The sequence below is a fragment of the Schistocerca piceifrons genome, chromosome 3 (assembly GCF_021461385.2).
Source record: "Schistocerca piceifrons isolate TAMUIC-IGC-003096 chromosome 3, iqSchPice1.1, whole genome shotgun sequence".
Classification (NCBI taxonomy): Eukaryota; Metazoa; Arthropoda; class Insecta; order Orthoptera; family Acrididae; genus Schistocerca; species Schistocerca piceifrons.
This window is the reverse complement of record NC_060140.1, coordinates 936,882,499-936,909,287: the sequence shown is the minus strand read 5'-3', so window position 1 is coordinate 936,909,287 and position 26,789 is coordinate 936,882,499. Positions and strand designations below refer to the sequence as shown.

At 44.3% G+C, this 26,789-nt stretch overlaps 1 protein-coding gene across 5 annotated transcripts in view; it reads right to left on the bottom strand.

Annotated features, from left to right (window-relative positions):
• The window catches only part of LOC124787644 (transmembrane protein 47), a 375,006-nt gene that overhangs the window by 53,026 nt on the left and 295,191 nt on the right, over positions 1-26,789 (bottom strand). Inside the window, exon 2 of one of the 5 annotated variants that reach the window (XM_047254429.1) lies at positions 16,145-16,376. The exons of the other annotated variants lie outside the window; for them this stretch is intronic. Coding sequence (XP_047110385.1) covers positions 16,145-16,168 — 24 coding nt within the window. The 5' untranslated portion in view covers positions 16,169-16,376. The remainder of the gene's footprint in view (positions 1-16,144; positions 16,377-26,789) is intronic. 5 annotated transcript variants of the gene reach the window in all.

Sequence of the window (26,789 nt, the reverse complement as noted above, 5' to 3'; positions counted from 1 at the left end):
GACGGTAGACTATTTGCTGTACTTTTTCAGATGTCAGATATAACTGAGGTGTAGAAAGAAAATCCTTTGATAAGTTTGATTTCCAGTTGTTTGAGCCATGTGGGCTCGATACTCAAACGATTTCCTCCTCCTAAGATCCTCTTTGCCTCAACGTTGGACCCCGAGAGTAGCGCCCTCGCTAACGATAAAAGCGGGATGCAGGAAGGCTGCGTGATCAGTGAAGTCAGTGAGGAACTGGCGTTTGTTTTGAAAGTGCGAGCGGCTCTTTTGATGTTGCGGGACTCAGCTGTCAAGTCTGATGACGGTGGAGTGGACTTTTGATGGCGCGAGGTCCAATGGTCAAACCTGTCGCAGTTTGGAGCCGACGTCTACTTGAAGCTGTTTCTGACCGGTTTGACACTAGCGGAGGCCCAGTCTCTTGACATCTTAAGGAGCGGAAGAAAGGTCGCGTTCTGCACAAGCTAGTTGAACTGCCTCTCCTCCTCCTCTTTCACCTTCTGGTGGGTTGTGTTTTACCTTCACACACAATCAGTCCCACTACAATAAGATTATTTGATATAAGTGTTTACTGAACGCTGCTGTCTTGCCTGCCTGCGTCCCGCTCCTCACTTTAAAAGTAGTTTGTTACTTACGGAAAAGAACTGTACTTGGTTTCAATGTACGAAAGGTCTTTTATAACTGATGGCAGCTGCGTATGAGATAGTATCTCAAATTAATTTAGTGAAGTTAACTGTCTATTATTGTCCATTTAGTGGTCGCTGATCTTGTCCAGAAATCTTAGATCTTGCTGCATAACATGGTTGTTTAGTAAAACTATGTATTGGCGGCTCTTGTGTTAGCCGCCTCCCTTTAAATGTAATCTGGAGAAACTGTTTATTGACAGCTACTGTCTTGCCTCTCCCCTTCAAATGGCTCTGAGCACTATGGGACTTAACAGCTGAGGTCATCAGTCCCCTAGAACTTAGAACTACTTAAACCTAACTAACCTAAGGACATCACACACATCCATTCCCGGTGCAGGACTCGAACCTGCGACCGTAGCGGTCGCGCGGTTCCAGACCGAAGCGCCTAGAACCGCTCGGCCACTTCGGCCGGCCTCTCCCCTTCAAATTCATTGTTTGCTGCTTATAAAAATCTGTATTCGTGATTTCAATATAATGATACATTGTTTTTATAACTAATTGTAACTGTATACGTGAAATTATCCTCAAACTTCAGTGCATTTCAGCTGACTATAATTGTGAATTAAATTATTACCGGTTGTAACTGTTTAAATAAATCGTATTTTTTGTCATCGGTCTTTTTTTTTATTTTGCTCCTGTTGAACATCGTAGCTCCCATGTGTGGGCACCATCTGAACCTTGACACCCAATTTTCACATACCACTGTTCATCATTAAAGATACATGGGATTCTCCCGAAATTGCAACAGAATTGGCGATTTATTTTTGTCTGAATTGTTAACTATTTCTCCTGTGAAGAAGCTATTATGAAGAACTGCTACATTTCTATTTTTGACAGGTTTCATTTTGCTTTTTGTCAAAACATAGTATAACTTACACAATAACTATTGCAACATAATCTTGAAACGGAGCGTCTTATTAAACAAGCAATAGGCGGACAGGGAGGTCAATACCTTATGGAGAACTTCACTGTGTTGGTTCGCTGCACCATAAGAGAAGAAATTTCAAGTTCATTTTCATACCAGCAAATAGGTTATTTTCCTATGTTACAAATATGGTTCAGATTGTTCTTATTTGGGGTGATTATTACATTCAAATCACACCTGCGATCAATATTCTCACAAAATATCTTATTTGTAATTAAAGCTTAAAAACTATTACATATCAAGTGTGGTCACATGATCGAAAACGCTCTGTTATTAACTGAGGGTCTGGTGACGTCACAGACTAGGAGTTAAGACGAAGCTATACATGTGTTACAGGAGTGTTAGCCCAAGTTACTAGGTTTTTACGAGCTTTTTCTGCTAATAGTTTAGCTATTTGGTGACAGAGAACGCACTTACAACTTTTAAGTAACAACAGAAAGGAATTTTGTGAACTGCGTACAAACAGACGAGGAGATCCACTACTGGTCGAAAACAAATCACTGGATACAGTAAGCACCGTGAAATACCAGTAATAGGGAACTGAAGCTCAAGGAGAAGAAATGTAACAAAAGCTTTGAGGTTTGCCGATGACGTAATAATCCTGCCAAAGACGACAAATGACTTAGAAAAGCAGTTGAACGGAATGGGTAGCGCATTGGAAAGAAATTACAAGATGATTAATAAAAGTATAGCAAAGGTAATGTCATGTAGCCGAATTATATCAGCTGACGCTGAAGGAATTATATTAGGAAATGAGCCACTGGAAGTAGTAAATGAGTTATTATTTGCGTAGCAAAATTGCTGATGATAATATAAAGCTTTGGTCTCTTGTTGAGCGTAGAGTTATTGCAGACATGATGCAGGGGTGGTTCCTCCCGAAATCGTAAGGCTGAAATGAAGGAGGAGACGGAAAAAGATTTATAGCGTTATGTATGGGCATGACTTGTTGGCAGTAGTACATCTCGTGCTGCATTTGACGGAATACCGATAGGTATTTGATGTGCGAGTTTCTGTTTCTCGTCTCCGATCCCTGTCGGTTCCTTTTTTTTCCCTTTTATCATCGCTGTTATCACGCCGTGTTAAAAATGGCTCTGAGCACTATGGGACATAACATCTGTGGTCATCAGTCCCCTAGAACTTAGACCAACTTAAACCTAACTAACCTAAGGACATCACACACATCCATGCCCCAGGCATGCAGGATTCGAACCTGCGACCGTAGCGGTCACGCGGTTCCAGGCTGAAGCGCTTAGAACCGCTCGGACAAAACGACCAGCTATCACGCTGTGTTACATGGCTGCGAGAGACATTCCATTCTTTGCAGACTTGAGACACTAACAAATGGGCAACTTCAATCGCGAGTTGGTCATAGGTATGTACAAAACCGATAGCTCCTTTCTGGAGTTCAAGCTTCCACGTCGACCTAAAAAGTGAGAGAGAAAAACAATGATACTGACAACATTGCGAGCAATCTGGCAACGCTGTGTTGCTGAATCCCTTCAAGATGCTCAGTGCGAGTTTCAGCTCGTACAGCCATTACGGGATTTTTGAGAGTGCTGTCAGTAAAGTTTTGTTTTTGTTGTTACTGAAATGGAACTGCGTAATTTAGAGCAACTTTATGCCATCAAGATTTGTGTCAAACCTGGGGAATCCGCGCGTGCGACCTCTGGAATGTTGGAACAGGCCTGTGAGAAACATACCTTATCAACAGCACACGTTTTTCGATGACCCAAATCATTTTTGAAAGGCCGAGAACATGTTGAAGATGAACCTTGCTCAGGGAGAAGTTCAAAATCGGACGAAAATGTCGAACGTGTGCGTGTTCTTTTAAGACAAATTGGACAGAAACTGTCAATCGAGTGTTTTACAAAGGTGTCCTCGAAAGGCTCAGGAAAACTGCGAATCGAGTGAGACCGGACATTGCTGACGAGTAGATGCTCCATCATGACAACGCCCCGCGTCACACGACCACTTCCATCACGGAATTTTTGACCTCAAAAGGCATTCCTGTTGTTCCACAGCCCCTCAATTCACGTCATGAGTCGTGACTTTCGTTTCCCTAAACTGAAAAATGTCTTAAAGGGGCCTCTAGAGAACACTGAAAAGGATGTGGCAGGCTTGTTAAAACCTCTACCAAGTTAAGATATTCAGCGTTGCTACCAAGATTGGGAACAACGACTCCGCCGGTGTATAGCTGCCTAAGGGAACTACTCTGAATGGCACAATATTGTTGCTCGAAAAATAAATAAATAAATAAATAAAATAAACTTTGGTGCATAAAAAAATCCAGTCATTACTTTTGTCACACACCTCGTATCTTACTGCAATGGTTCCATACTAACGCATACACACAACTAACCGCCATAACTTGCTGGTGGGTCACATAATCGCTACACTCATCTACAGCGCTACAAAGCGACCTGTGTGGTGATTTAATGGGGGTGACTAATATTAATGTCCGGACAGCTCGTACAGAATTGCTGCGGAGCTGTGCGCGATCTTTTCTTGAAAGTGTCAAAACGCTCCACAGTAGCATAACGTATTCGTCATTGCATTAACGTGACTTCGAGCACGTCCTCAAGTCTTACACTTTCTTTGAACGGATGCGAAAAGAACCCTCAGCGCCAAGCGTTCCGGAACAGCGAGCTAAATGCGCGGCGGATTACGACATCAAAGGGCAAATTCTAAACACGCACAAGCCTGTTACGTGTGGGTCACAGGTCAAACACTCCGTCCCTGACTGCCACGGGGGGTGTAGTGTAACTGAAGCCCTGGCACGAGGAACCAGAAATATGTTAAACTTGTGACGCAACCCTTTGCAAGTGCCGACTGCATGCTTGTTTACAGCCTCCTGATGTACGTCGTGTTGCAACTGCCGGCTGAATCTGATGACGGGCCTGCGAGCAGCTGATTGGCGGCATGCGCGTATTCCTAGCCCTACATGAAGCACTTTTAAAACATCTACGGTCGGAGAAACAATTAGCAGCACAGCTTTTAGGCATGCCGTTGTGGTTGCTGCATCTGAATGACGGCGCACGCAAATTTGTAATCGTACGTTTATAGAACACACGAATTTGTTAAAAATGAAATGTAAAAATATTACTATTCTTGAAGTTTTTCTCTGTCTGAAAATGTAACGTTAGCTAAAATAAAATGACGGCAAACACATTCTAAACACATCCTTCTTTACTGTTGCAGATTGGGTTGCCAACAGTCCCGATTTTGTACGAATCATCCTTACTTTTCTGTAACTGTCCCATGTCCTACATGAGCGAGACGACTTTTTGTTTACTTTTACGGTTTTGTGGTTTTACAGCATACTGCTAAATTTTTAATTTCATATTCTAAAGCTCATCATTTTACTTGTGTTAGTCAAAGCCAGCATGTGTAAAACACACGAGGGAGCAACGAAATAATCGTTTTGAAAGCCAATTGGTTTACCACATCGTTTTCATAACAGTGCCGAACAAGCTTTTATACGTACTTACTAAGTGACCTAATGAAGGAGTATTGACATGTTTCGTACTTTCAGTGTTGGGTAGGAGTAAAACAATATAATGGTGATTTTAGAGCTTACCAAAGTTCACAATGTTCAGTAGATTATGAGGAAATATAAATAGCAGTGGCAGGGAGATGGGAGCGACTGCAAATGGGAAATGCATATGGTCGCTGTCATCAGCCTCCGCACCGAATGTCAACTTAGTTTGCGCGATGAGTAGTGATAGCAATGATGACACTCAGAATGAAACCCGAAAGAAAAAGTGAAAAGGCGGTGATGAAGGGATGGCAAAGTGGGGACAGTTCTAATGTAAGATTCCATTTGTCGGCTTAGAGCAGTGACGTAATGTGTGATGTTTTGTTTATGTCGTAGACTGTAGTACTGAATGCCAAAGGCTGTCTCTGGATGTCTTCGTTACGCGCGTAGGATAATGTGGTACAACTTCGATTCAGGTGCAATTCCAATCAGTATAAGGTTTCCCGCCGTTTTTCAGTTTCGTAGGGCACTTGCCTTTGTGCGGAGTTGAATTTGTTACAGAGATAGAAATTTGTGTTACAAAGATATAAATTATTTCGTGTTGAGGGATAAGTGAGGTTCCCTAGTTTTATGCGCTTTTATAACCTGACTACTTTCTACGTGCTTGTAAATTCTATATTAGTGAGGTTAGAGACTTATTTTCCGTTCCCAGGTGATCTGAGGCATCTGTAGATAACGACTGCGTGACATTTGCTGCCATCTCTAGGCACCGTTCAGTACTATTTACTCTGATTTCACTCTCGCGATGAGAAATTATACAGGGCTATTACAAATGATTGAAACGATTTCATAAATTCACTGTAGCTCCATTCATTAACATATGGTCACGACACACTACAGACACGTAGAAAAACTCAAAAGTTTTGTTCGGCTGAAGCCGCACTTCAGGTTTCTGCCGCCAGAGCGCTCGAGAGCGCAGTGAGACAAAATGACGACAGGAGCCGAGAAAGCGTATGTCGTGCTTGAAATGCACTCACATCAGTCAGTCATACCAGTGCAACGACACTTCAGGACGAAGTTCAACAAAGATCCACCAACTGCTAACTCCATTCGGCGATGGGATGCGCAGTTTAAAGCTTCTGGATGCCTCTGTAAGGGGAAATCAACGGGTCGACCTGCAGTGAGCGAAGAAACGGTGAACGCGTGCGGGCAAGTTTCACGCGTAGCCCGCGGAAGTCGACGAATAAAGCAAGCAGGGAGCTAAACGTACCACAGCCGACGGTTTGGAAAATCTTACAGAAAAGGCTAAAGCAGAAGCCTTACCGTTTACAATTGCTACAAGCCCTGACACCCGATGACGAAGTCAAACACTTTGAATTTTCGGCGCGGTTGCAACAGCTCACGGAAGAGGATGTTTCAGTGGGAAACTTGTTTTCAGTGATGAAGCAACATTTTTTCTTAATGGTGAAGTGAACAGACACAACGTGCGAATCTGGGCGGCAGAGAATCCTCACGCATTCGTTCAGCAAATTCGCAATTCACCAAAAGTTAACGTGTTTAGTGCAATCTCACGATTTAAAGTTTACGGCCTCTTTTTCTTCTGCGATAAAAACGTTACAGGACACGTGTATCTGGACATGCTGGAAAATTGGCTCATGCCACAACTGGAGACCGACAGCGCCGACTTCATCTTTCAACAGGATGGTGCTCCACCGTACTTCCATCATGATGTTCGGCATTTCGTAAACAGGAGATTGGAAAACCGATGGATCGGTCGTGGTGGAGATCATGATCAGCAATTCATGTCATGGCCTCCACGCTCTCCCGACTTAACCCATGTGATTTCTTTCTGTGGGGTTATGTGAAAGATTCAGTGTTTAAACCTCCTCTACCAAGAAACGTGCCAGAACTGCGAGCTCGCATCAACGATGCTTTCGAACTCATCGATGGGGACATGCTGCGCTGAGTGTGGGAGGAACTTGATTATCGGTTTGATGTCTGCCGAATCACTAAAGGGGCACATATCGAACATTTGTGAATGCCTAAAAAAACTTTTTGAGTTTTTGTATGTGTGTGCAAAGCATTGTGAAAATATCTCAAATAATAAAGTTATTGTAAAGCTGTGAAATCGCTTCAATCATTTGTAATAACCCTGTATACAGCTTCGATTCCCTAGTAAAATCAACGCAGTTCTTTAGCTTGGTCCGTCAAGGCTGGTTCCAGTTGATATATTATAAACAATTACTACAAATAAGTTCTGTATATTCAAACATTTTCTCTCGCGAGTTTTTAAAGCAAATCCTCATTTTTTTTCTCTTAGGTGTCCCAAAAACGATTAGATATGAAAATCTGTAATAAACAGAGTCCAACTGCATTACACAGGACAATAATGAGTGAAATGGATGGACATTTGAGCCTTCGAGTTGCATCTTAATTATACACTTCTGCATGGTAAAGTGCGAATTAAAAAAAAATGCAAGCTGGATTACCTCAACCTACAAAAAACAGAACTGGTCATCCAACGGTACTCAATTCTGAAATGGAAGATGCTCTGGTCCTGAGAGATTTATTTCAACAACGGTGAGGATACAGTCCGTCACCACTCCAGTCATGAAAAGCTGCATTTCGGTTGGCGGAGAATAATAATTTTAAACATCCATGGAACTTAGAAAGCACTACTACTAATCGTTTAGGATTCTGTAAAACAGTGAAGTCAGTACGTATTTCTTCAGCATGTTTTTTCTCTTTTCTCTGATAATGTTGCTTATCTTGTACTGTAATGATTTTGCGTGTACATATGCAATGCAATGTATTACGTAGAACCAATACTGTTATTTACTGTTTAATGTTAATTTCATTTACGTAATTTCGTTGTAATTCTAGGAGCTTTGGCTCGGTAGGAAAATTAATATCCGTGAATAATACAGGTGCACCAAAAAGAATCATCAGATTTGAAAAAATAATGACTATTGTGTTATTTGAGAGATGTATGTGAAGAACGTACTGTTGGAAAGACCAAACACTCTAGTTAAACATACGAGTTCCCACCAAGTAGCAGCAGTGTACATCCACTTCAGTTCCAGAAAAAATGACGTCGCGACAACAGAAAGCGTTTTGTGTTCTATGTTTTGCGCAGTGCGGGTCAGTAATAACTATTCAACGTGACTTTCGTATTAGGTGTGGTGTGGATCCTCCTACAGCACAGAGCCTTAGACGATGGACTGAGCAGCTCAAAATGGTTCAAATGGCTCTGAGCACTATGGGACTGAACTGCTGTGGTCATCAGTCACCTAGAACTTAGAACTACTTAAACCTAACTAACCTAAGGACATCACACAACACCCAGTCATCACGAGGCGGAGAAAATCCCTGACCCGCAGGGAATCGAACCCGGGGACCCGGGCGCGGGAAAACTGAGCAGCGCCACACTGGCATCTTAAGTGTGGGAATTTTTAAATCGAAGGATTACTGAACGACGGATTGGTCGCACTGGACGAAATATTTCGGCCTTACATTACTGGCCTCCAAGGTCATCGGACCTGACAATATGATTATTTCTAGTAGCGGTTTATAAAATAATCTGTTTGCGTGTCTCCGTTACTAACAATAATGAATGAACTGAGACGTCGCTTAACATCAGCTATGGAAGCTGTAACTCAAGACATGATGGCTTCAGTTTGGGAAGAATCTGAATACCGCACTGACACATACCGTGCATCTAGGGGGGGGGGGGGGGGCATATTGAACACGTATGAGAAGGTATGGAAAAAAAACTTTCTGAATTTCCCGTTCATCAAAAAACAAAATTCCCTGCATATGGCATATGTTTATTAGTTTCAGAAATATAGACGTGAGTGTATATTGAATAGGGGACCTAGAAACGACGGAGAGGATTCGTCGCCGCTTGTAGCCCTCATGGTTCACAACTCCACAACAGGCTACAGCAGTCCACTCACCCCACCGCCGCCCCACATCGAAGCCATGGTTACTGTGCGGTTCGGCCCCCAGTGGACTCCCCCGGGAACGTCTCATACCAGACGAGTGCAACCCCAAATGTGTGTGTGCTGGAGTAATTATGGTGTACACATACGTGGAGACAGCGTTTGCGGAGCAATCGCCGTACTGTAACTGAGGCTGAATAAGGGGAACCAGCCCGCATTCGCCGTGACAGATGGAAATCCGCCTTAAAAACCATCCACAGGCCGGCCGGTACACCGGACCTCGACACTAATCCGCCGGGCGGATTCGTGCCGGGGACCGGCACGCCTTCTCGCTCAGGAAGCAGCGCGTTAGACCGCGCGGGCGAATACAGATGTGCCAAATAGGATGATTCTTTTGATACATCCTGTATTATGAAGAGACTATTGAGGAGCGATGGCGAGCTATGTCGGTTTGCAACTACTACGAGCTAAGTTGACTTTTACGAGTGAAACGGACTGTCTTCGTTTCGGGCAGTGAGGTGTCTATGGTCTGGTTTGGTATGCTCAAAACTGTATTGGGATCTGTGAGAGGGCCGAGATCTTTAACGGTTTAATTTAGGTGAAGTGAACAATAAACGGGCGGACTGCGCATCGGGGGGTTGATGCTCCGCCGGCCGACCACAGTCGTTTCTAGGAATCTGCATTCTTGGTATTAAATTAACTCGAGTGACCTCTGCTTTCTGCTTTCTGCTTTTTGACCAGTGACTTTTTATTATGGTGTACTCTGACGGATCGGCGATCAGCGAGACTACGGAGCGTCGGCACAAGAGATCTTGCAGCAGTCGTCTCAGGTAGGAAGCTGCAGAACGCCCATCTCTGCAGTCACACTGTCGACTGTCAACAGACATTTCATTGCTGCGGAGTACCAATACAAGTAAACTCATATTGTCAAATATCAGCGAAGTGTGTTACGTAGATTGAGTCAATTTTCATTTTACTTTTTGACAGTTCTCCATCAGTAACACATCGAATTAAAACTACTTTTGTTCTGTTAAGGTCAATTTCAATGTTGGAGCCTTACGTAGTTGTAACGTAACAAAGAGTGTTGGCCTGATGTTTACAAATCTCTCTTACTACAAGCCCTTTGCTGTTGGTAACGACTTACCGAAGTAAACAAATGAATAAACAGTGCGAACATTACTCCAGCGTTGTGTGTATTTTGCAGCACACGTGTCCGACTGCTGTTTCCATTTTCTAGACCATAACAATAAATACGTCTGCCATTTTCCGTGTGGGGTAATAGGCTTCCATTACGCTGGAACTAGAATATTAAAGCATTTCACAAACTTATCAAGACACAAACTAGTTCCATTAAAAGTAAAGTATGCGCTGCGCTTAGAACTGAATACGGTTTTCACAGCGACAAAACCAACAGATGTTTACAGCACGCTGTATCCATGGACAACAACAGCGTAATGTGTCCTCATTCCCGTACTGCCCTCAGTAGGTCGTTCGTAAGTTACTTTTGTGCGCTTTTGAGAACGGCAACCGCGTGCTCGAGTTTTCATTGTCGTTTTAAGTCTTGGTCTGAATCAGTTCATCAGCATCCATTTTTATAAGCAGCTTTGAGAAGAGTAAAAGCAGATTCTTACGTTCGAATAGTGTCGCCCCTATTTACATTCCAAAACCAAAGGAAGACAGAATTCATACCAAACAAAACAGCGCACCGGAAAAATATGGAAATGGTACATTGCACTGATTGAAATGTGTTTCGTAGAAAGCTTAAATGTTACCGTTAACTTTAAAATATCTTCTAAGTACCTGCAATTGAAGCTCATTATTACACGCTTTCATTTCTTTTAATGTGTATCATCATGTCAGTTAGGGCATCTAAACAATTTATTCTTTTTAAAATTTGGTGATTAAAACGTAATAGAAATCTACGGCTTAACACTGCTACACTCCTACAATGTAGCTTATTGACACGGCTTGCTCTGAGTAGCCAACAGAAAAATCACAAGTCTGCTGTCACCCGCAGATTTCGGATACTTATGAGGGTACTGCCATCCCCACTTACAACTTTTTAAACATTCGAGTAGCGCGCGACCGCTAGCGATCTGTACGGACTTTGTCGCCAGCACGGGCGAGAGTGTACGTGTCGGGGCGGACATCCGCAGCCAGACAGTGCCTCATCGGTAAATCGTGTTATGCTGAATCTCGTAATGCTTCTGATGTTACAAATTTTATTGCAATGTGGCTTGAATGTTGTGAAGAATCGGGTGAAAGTATTCCTATATAAGTGTGCTGTACACTGATAATCCAAAACATTAAGACCACTGCCCATCGCGGCGCTGGATGCCGCCTTGTGCCGTTGCGGTCACGTGGCGCGGTAACAAAAGTATGTAAGCGGAGCGACACGGACAGGGGGTCACCCTAGCGAAGATGTGGGCTGCAAATGAGGGAAAAGGGCAGGTTATTATTACGTACAGCCTATTAACAAATATCTCAAAAACGACGAGGCTGGTCGAATGTTCACGTGCTACTGTCGTGAGCATCTGCGGAAGGAGGTAGGACGAGGGTGAAACTACCACTAGGCGCTAAATGGGTGGACGTCAATGACGCAGAACGTGGGGTTCAGAGGTTTGTCTGTTTGGTAAAGTACTATAGATGGCGATCTGTAGCATCTCTGCCGAAAGAGCACAATGCTGGTGTACGCAGAAGTGTTTCGGAGCACACCGTTCATCGTACATTGTTGAACATGGAGCTCCGCAGCAGACCACTCGTAAGTGTTCATATGCTGACCTAACGTCGTCGTCAATTACGACTTCAGTGGGCAAGGAACCGTAGGGACCTTGATCGTCGATCAACGGAAACGTGTCAGCTCTTCGGGTGACACACATTTTTGCTACACTGGTCGATGGTCATATCCACAAACTCCATCATCGACGCTCGAAAGATTCGGCGCTCCACAAACGCTGGCTGTTGGGAGTAGTATTATGCTACGAGAGACATTCTCCTAGGCTTGCATAGGACCTGCCTTAGTAATCGAAGTCACGCTGACAGCTGCGAATCACGTGCGTCCCTTCAGGGTTGATGTCTTCCTCGATAGCGATGTCATCTTTCAGCAGTACAATTGTTCGTGTCTTTGAGCCAGAACCGTGCTACTATGGTTTGAGGTGCATTATAACTCAATTTGGCGTCTCGGTGACCAAATTCGCCCGATGTAAATCCTATGGAATCCGTCTGGGTCGTTAAATGGCATCATCACCGCGTACGAAAATCAACGGTCCATTATTTACGCGAATTACATGACCTGTGCGTAGACATCTAATGTCTCATACCTCCACGAACCTACCAACAGTGGTTTATTTCGTTTCGAAGACGGGCAAGCACGCTATTAAACAGGTGGTCATAATGTTTTGGCTCTTGCGCCGTCGCCCGCTGGTTTATTGTAGCAATCACGAATTCTTATCGATAGGGTTGTGACTGCATTACAGAGAAACTTCAGTAACACTACCGGACTGAACTGTGTCTCTTGTGTGGACTCCAATATTATTAATGAACTTTATCGAGGGACTAGGTCGCAAAATATTCTGAACTTGCTCGTCCTATAATGGAAGAATAATTTGTACCCAAACGCGTGATTAGCTGTTTTTAAATCTACCGTGTGCTTTGTTATATCACTGAAGGATTGTCATAATATAGGAGAGCATATGGAAGACACCGGCTGTAAATAATGGCAAGCTACAGTCGGTGGGAAACAAAGTTACTGTATGCAAAACATGGTAAGTTGGTTCACATGGCTCTGAGCACTATGGGACTTAACATCTGAGGTCATCAGTCCTCCAGAACTTAGAACTACTTAAACCTAATTAACCTAAGGACATCACACACATCCATACCCGAGGTAGGATTCGAACCTGCGACCGTAGCGGTCTCGCGGTCCCAGACTGAAGCGCCTAGAACCGCTCGTCCACCACGACCGGCAAAACATGGTAAGTGATGTGCTTTATTCGGATTAGTTGATACTTCCAAGACAAACCATGGAATGGCAGCTCTATCTCCAATTTCAGATTCTGAATAATGGCAACTTTGTCAGGATGCGTGCATGTAAACAATGATGCCAGCAAAACAGCTGCTAGCAGTAGAACGCGAGCGGTGTTCGTGACAGGAAAATGCTTTTCAGGGGCGATTTTTACGAAAATGAGGATGTGGATAATTACAACTCGGATAAAGAGCCAGAATATGTTCCTGAACGCAAATGCGCTTTAAAATTTTTTGCTGATCAAGTAAATGTAATAAGCAAGTAAACAATGTTAAGATTCGACTCTCACCCTAGTTTAGGTAAGTTTACAAGACAGGATGATGGTGTAAATGTCCACCTACCACTTTGACATAAGACCAAAATTTCTTAAGATTTTCTGCCAAGTCAGTACATAGAACTTTCCTTCCGAATTCGTTGAACGCCTCTCGCATAGACCTCCTCAGATTACATTTCGCTTCGTGTAATTTTTGTTAGTCTGCAAGGCTTTGGCTATGTTTATGTTTGCTGTGGAGTTCCCTTTGCTTCCGTAGCATTTTTCTAACTCGGTTGTTGTACCACGGCGGCTCGTTTCCATCTCTTACGATCTTGCTTGGCACATACTCATCTAATGCATATTGTACGATGGTTTTGAACTTTGTCCACTGATCCTCAACACTATCTGTACTTGAGACAAAACTTTTGTGTTGAGCCGTCAAGTACTCTGAAATCTGCTTTTTGTCACTTTTGCTAAACAGAAAAATCTTCCTACCTTTTTTAACATTTCTATTTACGGCTGAAATCACCGATGCTGTAACCGCTTTATGATCGCTGATTCCCTGTTTTGCGTTAACTGTTTCACATAGTTCAGGTTTGTCTGTCACCAGAAGGTCTAATATGTTATCGCCACGAGTCGGTGCTCTGCTTAACTGCTCAAGGTACTTTTCAGATAATGCACTTAAAAAAAATTCACTGGATTCTTTGTCTCTGCCACCCGTTATAAACGTTTGAGTCTCCCAGTCTATATCTGGTAAATTAAAATCTCCACCGAAAACTATAACATGGTCGAGAAATCTACTCGAAATATTTTCCAAATTTTCCTTCAGGTGCTCTGCCACAACAGCTGCTGAGCCACGTGGCCTATAGAGACATCCAATTGCCAAGTTTGAGCCTGCTTTATCCGTGACCTTCACCCAAATTATTTCACATTTCGGATCTCCGTCAATTTCCTTCGATACTATTGCACTTTTTATCGCTATGAACACGCCACGAGGCCCCCCCCCCCCCCGCCCCCGCTTCACTGTCCAGCCTGCCTCTGCGGTATATATTCCAATCTGAGAATGAGATTTTCCCTCTGCAGCGGAGCGTGCGCTGATATGAAACTTCCTGGCAGATTAAAACTGTGTGCCGGACCGAGACTCGAACTCGGGACCTTGCCTTTCGCGGGCAAATGCTTTGCCATCTGAGCAGACAGTTTTAATCTGCCAGGAAGTTTCATATCAGCGCACACTCCGCTGCAGAGTGGAAATCTCTTTCTGGAAACATCCCCAGGTTGTGGCTAAGTTTCATATCAGCGCACACTCCGCTGCAGAGTGGAAATCTCATTCTGGAAACATCCCCCGGTTGTGGCTAAGCCATGTCTCCGCAATATCCTTTCTTTCAGGAGTGCTAGTTCCGCAAGGTTCGCAGGAGAGCTTCTGTAAAGTTTGGAAGGTAGGAGACGAGGTACTGGCAGAATAGAAGCTGTGAGGACGGGTCGTGAGTCGTGCTTGGGTAGCTCAGATGGCAGAGGACTTGCCCGCGAAAGGCAAAGGTCCCGAGTTCGAGTCTCGGTCGGGCACACAGTTTTAATCTGCCAGGAAGTTTTATTTCAGTCTGAGTTTAGAATTTCATTACTGTTTACATCTGGTTTCAGCCAACTTTCCGTCCCTAGTACTATGTGGGCATTGTGACCGTTTATTAATGAGAGAAGTTCTGGGATCTTTCTATAGTAAAAGTTGTAATGGGTTGTAACAAAACCGTTTTGACTTTATCGGAGATGAAATACTATTGCTTTATTCACACAGCTTCTTGTATTCTCTCCTGAACTGTGATCTTAAATAGAGCATTTTTTCTACTTTTTTTTGTCAAATACTAGATAGCATCCCTCTTTCTGCTTCTGTACTCTTGGTATGTCACATCCCAAAGACTGGGAAGACTTGAAATACACAGTGTTCTCTCCAGGACAGCAAATATAAACTGACTCGGAAAATGTACTCACTAAAACAAGTCGCGCAACTTCTGCACCGTGACAGTCGCGGAACAGCCCCAAAACTTGTCCTGTGATTCGGGTTATCCGACACTGTCGCTAGGTGTATAACCTACTGCACCTTGCACGTTAGACAAGTAATAAATTAAGAACTCTTGTTCGTGTATTAAATACTTGTCTTCTGTATTCAAATAAATCGCATGTACACCTCCGAATGCAAAGGAGGCACTACCTGTGAAAACAGTTGAATTGAATGATTTTCATTTTTCTGTAGCACCTTTTTCTTACCTTTGTACCGTTTAAGTAAGACTCATTCCTTCAGAGTTGAGAATAATTTGTGAACTACATGAATTGTGGTTCAAAAGAATATTTATTTCAAAATGTATTCCAATTCTATGAAATGTATTACGTGGAGACGAAGTCCGATATAACAATAGAAAACTATAGCTGAAGGAAGTATTTGTTAACTACGACTGTGTGTTAAGTTGGCGGTAAACTATTTATGACAAGGTATTTTACTGGCTTGCTCAGCATCAAACGCGTCTTTATGTTTTATGTGGAACTAAATGTGTCGTAAACACCTAGCGAATTTCTCCAGCAGGTGTCACTTATATGATTAGGTAGTGGAACATTGCAGAAACAGTTTTGCAGTTTTTTTCTTTTCCACAGATAACCCGTGTAACGCTACAGTGAGCGGCTTAACAAAACACTACCGATCCACAAGGGTAGGCGCCTGCACAGATACTGGCTTAAGGTCAGTTTTGACAGGTTGCCGGTACGACGGACAGTGGCACATTCCTCGGCGGGCGGCCTCACGTTGCGCTCGCCGCGGCACGCCCCCGCGCCCCACGCACGCTCGCTCGCTCACTCACCTGCGCTATCTGGTTGGCCGCCATGGCGACCGCGGGTGTCGCCCCAGCTGTGGCCGTCACGATGGCCGCATGCGCGTGCTGCTCATCCAGGGGTCGCCCTCCTCCTACACTTTACGGGCAAACTTAGGGGGCGCCGCCGCCGCCGGCCGGCCGGGCTCCACAGCGGGAAACTCGAGGGTCGACAACATGCGTGGCTGCTTCGCAATTTCCTGCCGTCTGCAGCGCGACGGCGCTGAACAGAATTACGCCTTGGTGAAAACAAGCGCCTCTTCTCGAATTTTTTTTTATCTGTTTTGTTTTTGTGACGCTAAATTAAAACATCACTGTTATAGAGAACAAGATATCGCAACGAGACACCTGGAACTGACAACCGAATTGTCGAGATCCCTGCGAGAACATCTCACGACAAAACTATTCCACCTAGTATGCAAGACTGATGAGATATGCGAAATATCCCTCACAGCTCAAGAATAATTTGATAATTCCAAAAACGGCATGCTTAATGACAGGTGTGAATACCACCAGCTTATCAGTTTTATAAGTCAGGAATGAAAATTATTGACACGAACTATTTACAGAAGAATGAAGCCGATCTTGAGTAACACTAGTTTGAGCTCCAGTAAAATGTACCAACTTGCAAAGCAACACTGAACTGCTACTAATCCAAGAAGATAAGTTAAAGAAAGGTAAACCTGCGTTTATAGAATTTGTAGATTTAGACTAAGCTTTTGGAACTTAAGTGGACTACACACTTCGAAATTCTGAATGTAATACGGATAACACACAGGGAGCGAAGGTTGTCTAAAACTTGTAAAGAAACCAGTCTGCAGTTAAAAGGGTCGAGGAACACGAATGAGAGTGATGCTTTAGAAGGGAATGAGACAGGGTTGGAGCCACTCCTCGAAATTATTCAATCTGTATACTGAACACGCAATAAAGGAAGCCAAGTAAAAATCTGAGAGGCAAATTAAATTTCAGGACAAGAAATAAAAACTTTGAGGCTTGCCGATGACATTGTAATTTGTCAGGGACACCAAATAACTGAAGAGCAGTTGAACTGAATGGATCCTCTCTTGAAACGCTGTTACAAGATGAACATGAACTAAAGTAATACAAGGGCTATGAGATGCAGTCGAATTAAATCAGGCGATGCTGAGGGAATTAAGTTAGCAAATGACATATTAGAAGTAACCCACGAGTTCAACTTTTTTTGCGCAGAAAAAAAAAAAAACTGATCATGGCCGAAGTAGAGACGTAAAATGCAACTGGCAATAACACAGGCTTTTCTAAAAATGAGAAATTTGTTGACATCGAATTTAACTGAGGCGTTAGGTCTTTTCCGAAGATATTCGTCTTGATTATAGCCTTGTACGGAAGAGCAACGCAGACAGTAAGTAATTCATATAAGACGAGGTTAGGAGCTTTTGAAATGTCATGCTACAGAGAACTGCGTAAGTTTAGATCTACTGACCGGATAACTAGCGAAGAAGTATTGAATCGAACGGAGCGGGAAAGACATTTATCGCACAACTAGACTAAAAGAAGAGATCAGTCGATAGAAGTTTTCATGAGACATAAAAGAATAGTCAGTCGGGGGGGGGGGGGGGGGGGGAGTGAGTTTAAGAAGCACCTTACAGCTTGACTTCGCTTTCTCACATGAGATAATTTGGAGAAAAAAAAAAACATTACAGCAACATATAACAGTTACAGCGAAATAAAGATCTGACTTCTATAAGACAGTTCAATGTATGCAGGTTGTTGTTATGCAAAGAGGCTTGTGCAGGGTAAGCTAGCGTCGCCATCTGCACCGAACCGTCTTGGGAATGAAGGCTACAACAATAAGAAACAACGCTAACGCAGACACACGTTAGAAGAATAAGAGGTGGAGGCGGTGGGAGGGGAGAAATAGATAAAGAACGGCTGAACGCCTCTCTCTAGCATCATAGCTGCTCCAATCAAGCATTTCAATTGATCCCAGCACATCAAATCGCACCGCCAGGGGCTTTCGACACCATTCTCCTCCGTTTCCCCTCTGCTGCGCAGTTAAACGGCTTTCACATGGTTCGCTAACTGTCAGTAAGATTAAATGCGTTCTCTCATTCAAGCGCTGAAACGCCCTTCATCAGCATGTAAATGTGCCACACAGCCAAGAGGGTATGAAGCGCAGAGGACGTCAAGGTAATTCTGTGTTCAACGACTCTGCTGGGCAATCAGAATACTTGAAATTTTCACCGAAGTCCCTCACGCACGACAAGGGCACTCAAAGTTACTGCAGTTACTGTGGGCTTTCATATTTTAGTTTCACGTCCTGCTATCGAACCACACACTGATTTATACAGGGTGTCCCACTCAAACATCCTAAGGACCCAGGAGAGAAAAACCGCAGTAGATACGACAGTGAAAAATGCACCACATGCAGAGCGTCTCAAAGAATTTATATTCCCGCGTCAGAACTGACCAATATCGTCGCCAGAGTGCAGCATAGCCGCATGATTTGTAAATGGCGACTCCACAGCCGCGCACCAAGCAGCAGTGTGGTTACCAGAAACGAATCGCCGATTGCTGTGCAAAGAAATTATCGTAGTGTGTATGAATGTGGTCCACCTGATGTCAAAACCATTAAGGAATGGTATAGGAAGTTTCTCTGGCAACACGAAGTCTTCTGAAACATTCTGACGGTGCACCTTACGGAGTTTCAGAAGTTAGAGCGGAGGACATCAGACAAACGTTTCTCAGACGCCTACGTAAGTCAATTCGTCAAGCATCTTGGCAACTTTATGTACCTCGATCAACACTACATCGTAAAGTTCACCGGCGTCTTCGTATGTGTGCTTACGAAGTGCAAATTCTGCAACATCTGACGCCGAACGACAAACCACACACAATTTGCTCGCGGATTTGCTGCAACGCATTGGTATGGATCCAGCTTCATGGAAAGATGTTTATTCTCAGGTGAGGCAACCTTTCAACTATCAGAAAGGGTTAATAGGCATAATGGTAGGATTTGGTGTCCGAAAAATCCGCACGTTATCTTTGAACATGTTCGTGATAGCCATTTTCACTTCATGCGACCATGCTGCTCTCTGGCGATGATATTTGGCATTTCTGACGCGGGAATATAAATTCTTTGAGATGCTCTACAATGCGGTGCAATTTTCATTGTCGTACCTACTGCTTTTTTTCCTAGGACTTTGAAATCAGGGAGGTTCGAGTGGGACACCCTGTACTGTACTTGGTGATTTAACCGCAGTAGTTTTAGTAGTTTCAAACAGTTTCTTGACACCCACATTGAAAAAAGACGACGATTAGCGCTTTTCTGTGCAGCTTCTCCCACATACAAAAGCTCACATGATGTCTTCGAGAGATAAAGCAAATATTAATTAATCGAAAATGATTATTTATTTAATTCATAGATGTCAAATGATACAGGGATTCATGACCAGTTCAGGCAGCTAAGAAACCACTGAATACAACGCAGACATTTTTCAGCGGAAGTGCAATGTCATTTATCCCACAGTATCGGAGTCGTCACTATGTTGTTTTATTAAATTTGAACAATACCCTAAAGCAATACAGCGATAAAATTATTAGCTATCCTTGTAACATAAGTAATCTTTTTTTTGCAATATAATGGAAAAGACTCATTGCTACTTACCATATACAGGGTGGTCCATTGATCGTGACTGGGCCAAATATCTCACGAAATAAGCGTCAAACGAAAAAACTACAAAGAACGAAACTTGTCTAGCTGGAAGGAGGAAACCAGATGGCGCTATGGTCGGCCCGCTGGAGGGCGCTGCCATAGGTCAAACGGAACCCGCAGCTTTTATTACATATTCGTTTAGTACGTAAAGAAATATGAATGTTTTAGTTGGACCACTTTTTTCGCTTTGTGACAGATGGCGCCGTAATAGTCACAAACATATGGCTCACAATTTTAGACGAACAGGTGGTAACAGATAGGTTCTTTTAAAGTAAAATACACAATCTAGGTACGTTTGAACATTTTATTTCGGTTATTCCAATGTGATACACGTACCTTTGTGAACTTATCATTTCTGAGAACGCATGCTGTTACAGCGTGATTACCTGTAATTACCACATTAATGCAATAAATGCTCAAAATGATGTCCGTCAACCTCAATGCATTTGGCAATACTTGTAACGACATTCCTCTCAACAGCGAGTAGTTCGCCTTCCGTAACGTTCGCACATGCATTGACGATGCGCTGACGCATGTTGTCAGGCGTTGTCGGTGGATCACGATAGCAAATATCCTTCAACTTTCCACACAGAAAGAAATCCGGGCACGTCAGATCCGGTGAACGTGCGGGCCACGGTATGGTGCTTCGACGACCAATCCACCTGTCATGAAATATGCTATTCAATACCGCTTCAACCGCACGCGAGCTATGTGCCGGACATCCATCATGTTGGAAGTACATCGCCATTCTGTCATGCAGTGAAACATCTTGTAGTAACATCGGTAGAACATTACGTAAGAAATCAGCATACATTGCACCGTTTAGATTGCCATCGATAAAATGGGGGCCAATTATCCTTCCTCCCATAATGCCGCAACATACATTAAACCGCCAAGGTCGCTGATGTTCCACTTCTCGCAGCTATCGTGGATATTCCGTTGCCCAATAGTGCATATTATACCGGTTTACGTTACTGCTGTTGGTGAATGACGCTTCGTCGCTAAATAGAACGCGTGCAAAAAATCTTTCATCGTCCCGTAATTTCTCTCATGCAATTCCTGGTGCAATGAAATATGGTACGGGTGCAATCGATGTTGATGTAGCATTCTCAACAGCGACGTTTCTGAGATTCCCGAGCCGGCCGGTGTGGCCGTGCGGTTAAAGGCGCTTCAGTCTGGAACCGCGTGACCGCTACGGTCGCAGGTTCGAATCCTGCCTCGGGCATGGATGTGTGTGATGTCCTTAGGTTAGTCAGGTTTAATTAGTTCTAAGTTCTAGGCGACTGATGACCTCAGAAGTTAAGTCGCATAGTGCTCAGAGCCATTTGAGCCATTTTTGAGATTCCCGATTCTCACGCAATTTGTCTGCTACTGACGTGTGGATTAGCCGCGACAAAAGCTAAAACACCTACTTGGGTATCATCACTTGTTGCAGGTCGTGGTTGACGTTTCACATGTGGCTGAACACTTCCTGCTTCATTAAATAATGTAACTATCCGGCGAACGGTCCGGACACTTGGATGATGTCGTCCAGGATACCGAGCAGCATACATAGCACACCCGTTGGGCATTTTGATCACAATAGCCATACATCAACACGTTATCGACCTTTTCCGCAATTGGTAAAAGGTCCATTTTAACACGGGTAATGTATCACGAAGCAAATACCGTCCGCACTGTCGGAATGTTACGTGATACCACGTACTTATACGTTTGTGACTATTACAGCGCCATCTACCTCAAAGCGAAAAAAGTGGTCCAAGTAAAACATTGACATTACTTTACGTACTACACGAATATGTAATAAAAAGGGGGTTCCTCTTTAAAAAAACACAGTTGATATCCGTTTGAGCTATGGCAGCGCCATCTAGCGGGCCAACCATAGCGCCATCTGGTTTCTCCCTACAAGCTACACGAGTTTCGTTCTGAGTAGTTTTTTCGTTTGATGCTTATTTCGAGAGATATTTGGCTCGGTGACTATCAATGGCCACCCTGTATACTGAGCTGTTAAAAGTCGGGGGATAGAGATGTGCACAGATACAGATGGGGGTAGTGTCGGTTACACACGATACAAAGGGGCAGTACATTGGAGGAGCTATCATATATACTCAGGCGATTGATGTGGAAAGGTTCCTGGCGCGATTGTGACCGCACGATGAGAATTAACAGCCTATGAGCGAGAAACGATAACTGAAGCTAGACGCATGGAACATTCCATTTCGGTAATCGTCAGGGCCTTCAATATTCCGAGATCCACAGTGTCAAGAGTGTGCCGAGGACACCACATTTCAGTCATTACCTCTCACCACGGACAATGCAGGGGGGCAACAGCCTACACTTAACGGCCGAGAGCAGCGGCGTCTGCTAACAGGCAAGCAACACAGCGTGAAATAAGCACAGAAATCAATTTGGGACGTACGGTGAACGTATCCGTTACGGCCTTGCAACTAAATTTGGCGTTAATGGGCTACAGCAGCAGAAAACCGACGGGAGTGCCTTTGCTAATAACACGAAACCGCCTGCAGCGCCTCTCCTGGACTCTTGATGATCTCGGTTGGACCCCAGACGACTGGAAAACCGTGGCCTGGTCAAATGAGTCATGATTTCAGTTGGTAAGAGGTGATGGTAGGATTCGAGTGTGGCACATATCCCACGAAGCCGTGAACCCAGGTTTTCAAGAAGACACTGTGCAAGCTGGTGGTGGCTCCATAATGGTGTGGGCTACGTTTACTTGGTAATGGACTGGGGTCCTCTGGATCTTCGCCTACGAAGGTCATGTCCCCAAACAACGATGAAATTTTTATGGCTGACAATGTCTGTTCGTGACTGAGCCTTCTTCTAAAGTAGGAAACGCATTCACATTCAGCCCCCCCCCCCTCCATACACACACACACACACACACACACACACACACACACACACACACACACACACACGCGTGCGCGCTCCTACCCCACAGTCCGCGCGCGCGCGTGTGTGTGTGTGTGTGTGTGTGTGTGTGTGTGTGTGTGTGTGTGTGTGGTGGGGGGGGGGAGGGAGGGAGGGAGGGAGGGGGAGGGGGAGGGAGGGAGGGAGAGAGAGAGAGAGAGAGAGAGAGAGAGAGAGAGAGAGGTGAATGTGTGTGCGTTTTCTACTTTAGGAGGAGGCCTTGTGGCCGAAAGCTCAAGTGTGTAGCAGTCTCTTTGTTGTGCCTCTCTGCAACTGAACGTCTCCTCTATATGGTGAGTAGCAATCTCCCTTCCCTTAATGTTGTCGTTATTCCATCTCTGATTTTCCATTGTTGTTATTTTAGTATTTAGACTACAAAGTTATCTATATTTGTGGATTCTGTTTCAACCAGCCAATTTCATTCACTCAAAACAGGCCCCAAAAGTTTTTTTTGAGATGTTCTATTATGCTGAATGTTTTAAAGTTGAACTTGGCATTTTCACGGAGGGAAAAAGTTGCAGGCAACACACATTAGGTAACTGTGAATCCCTGTGCTTATCTCCCCCTCTCCCCCACTGTGTTCTTCTTTCCTATGTACAGCTTTTTTTACGCCTACATAGGCACTATCCTGCAAACTTCCCTGCCACCATTTTAAGGTTGGTGTCTACACTGACGGCGAAGAACACTGAAAAAATGTGTGTGAATTTCTAAGGGACCAAACTGCTTAGGTCATCGGTCCCTAGACTTACACACCACTTAAACTAACTTATGCTAAGAACAAAACACACACACACACACACACACACACACACACACACACACACAAAGACTCGAGCCTCCAGCGGGAGGGGCCGCGCAGTCCGTGCATGACGCCTCAAACCGCTCGGCCACTTCGCGCGGCGAAAGAACGTTGAAGAGTTACTCAGTTACGATCCAATAGACCGTATTTTGTATATATATTAAACAGTTTTATACAAATAATTAGGAAACTTCGACTCTATCCAATACTCATTTTTATATATAACAGACTTGAAGACAGCTTTTACCGAAATCGGTCATGGTTAAAATGTACCAAACATTGGTAAATTGATTTCAATGTTGAGATGTGAAACCCTGTACTTTACAAAAGGCAGGAAACTAGTATAAGACGATGATTCACTATTGGAATCAGTCACCTTATGCGAGTAAAGGGTAGACTGGGTACGCCAATTTGCGCCAACGAAAACTGAGTGATGCCAGGGGAATAGTCGTAGGTAAAACAGGTGGCAGACTTGGGTTCATCGGCAGAATGCTGGGAAAATGTTGCTTGTCCACAAAGAGAACGCTTACGAAACGCTCATGCGGGCCATCCTAGAATATTGCATAACCTTGTGAACCCGTACTTAATACGGCTAACAGAGGATACTGAATTCGTACGAAGATGGGCAACGGTGAAGGTCACGGGCTTGTTTCACCCACGTGAGAGCGTCACTGAGATGCAAAAACCTGGCGTGGTAGACGGTTGAAGATGGACGCCAACTATCCCGCGAAAGCCTGTTTACAGATTTTGACTGACCATTATTAAGTGAACGATCTAGGAATACATTACAGGCATCTAACTACCACTCCCGTAAGGAGTGAGAAAACAAGATTAGACGAATTATTGCGGGTGCAGAGCCTTTACATTGAATACGCCGTGGAATTAGCTTCTTTTCTAGCGCTTACTAATCGAGAACCTGTAGGGCGGCGAATCGTCACCTGTGACTGAAGTGGTTGCTGCTTAAAAAAAAGGTAATACACCAAATACACAGATTTACATACCAATATCGCCGACGTCTATCCGTTTCAGGATAGTCGCTAATACTCTGTTCTTAATCACTACCCTCTGGGGTCCTGGGTTCAGTATGTGGTAAATTGTGCCTGCATTTACCATTGATATGTCCAGAAGATAGAAATATACAGATAGAAATATATACCGATGAGCCAAAACATTATGACCACCTGCTTACAAGCACGTCTCGAAAGCAATTCAGCTGTGATTCTGCATGCCATGCATTCGACAAGTGCTCTAAGTTTCCACAGGTCTGTGACACGAGATGCCTACCCCTAGGTCTCACACTTCCCGTAATTTATCGGCGGTTGGTTTGTGGGCACGGAGCTTGCGCCCGATAGCGCACCAGCTGGGTTTCATCAAATTCAGATAAAATTGTTACGGCTTTCGTGGCCACTTGTCGACAAACTGCCTATTGGCTTCTGTATCTGGTTCTTCGGCCGACGTTCATCTAATGATTTTACTGACGTTTCGCCAGCACGAGTGGCTGGCATTGTCAAAGCTTCACCCCCCATTGCTGCTTCACCACCGGCAATGGAGCGCGAAGCTTTGACAATCCCAGCCACTCGTGCTGGCGAAACGTCAGTAAAATCATTAGATGAACGTATCCCGAAGAACCCGATGCAGAAGCCAATAGGCAGTTTGTCAAATTCAGATAAGCCGAATTTGATGGCCAAGAAATCAACGTGAGTTCACTATCATGCACCTCAAACCGTTGCAGCACGATTCTGGCCTTGTGACGTGCAGTTATCTTTTACATCTATATCTACATACATACTCCGCAATCCACCATACGGTGCGAGGCGGAGGGTACCTCGTATCACAACTAGCATCTTCTGTCCCTCTTCCACTCCCAAACACAACGAGGGAAAAATGACTGCTTATATGCCTCTGTACGAGCCCTAATCTCTCTATCTTTGTGGTCTTTCCGCGTAATGTAAGTTGGCGGCAGTAAAATTGTACAGCAGTCAGCCTCAAACGCTGGTTCTCTAAATTTCCTCAGTAGCGATTGACGAAAAGAACGCCTCCTTTCCTCCAGATACTCCCACCCGAGTTCCTGAAGCATTTCCTTAACACTCGCGTGATGATCAAACCTACCAGTAACAAATCTAGCAGCCCGTCTCTGAATTGCTTCTACGTCGTCCCTCAATCCGACCTGATAGGGACCCCAAACGCTCGAGCAGTACTCAAGAATAGGTCGTATTAGTGTTTTATAAGCGGTCTCCTTTACAGAAGAACCACATCTTCCCAAAATTCTACCAATGAACCGAAGACGACTATCCGCCTTCCCCAAAACTGCCATTACATGCTTATCCCACTACATATCGCTCTGCACTGTTACGCCCAATTATTTAATCGACGTGACTGCGTCAAGCACTACACCACTAATGGAGTATTCAAACATTACGGGATTCTTTTTCCTATTCACCTGCATTAATTTACATTTATCTATATTTACAGTTTGCTGACATTCTTTACACCAATCACAAATCCTGTCCAAGTCATCTTGTATCCTCCTACAGTCACTCAACGACGACACCTTCCCGTACACCACAGCATCATCAGCAAACAGCCGCACACTGCTATCCACCCTATCCAAAAGATAATTCATGTAGATAGAAAACAACAGCGGACCTACCACACTTCCCTGGGGCAGTCCAGATGATACCCTCACCTCCGATGAACACTCACAATCGAGGACATCTTGCTGGAAATGCCATCGCTATTGGGGAGACATCAAACATAAGGGGTTACAACGGGTCCCTAACGAAGTTTACGTCGTCCACAGCTGTCACGGTGCCTTCGATTGCCACTACAGGTCCCGTGGAAGCCCAGGGGAATGTTCCCCATAACATAATACTGCTCCCACCGGCCTGCGTCTGTGGTAAGCTACATGTTTCGAGCAGCCTGGATGACAGCGTACCTGATTTCACAATAAACGGAATTCGTGCGACCAGGCGACACTATAGCACTGATGCGCGGTCCAGTCTCTGATGCCGTGCCCACTGTAATCGTAACTGACGATGCGAGTCAATGTGGAAACACTAGGTGTCCTGTGCTGCGGACCACCGAGTTCAACGCTGTGCACTGAACACCCGTGCCTGTGACAGCACTGTACTCTGTCGTCAGATCGCAGCCTATCCTGCTTCAGAGAGCGTGCAAGCCTCCGATCCCTATGTTCTGTGATGTCATCTACTCGTGGC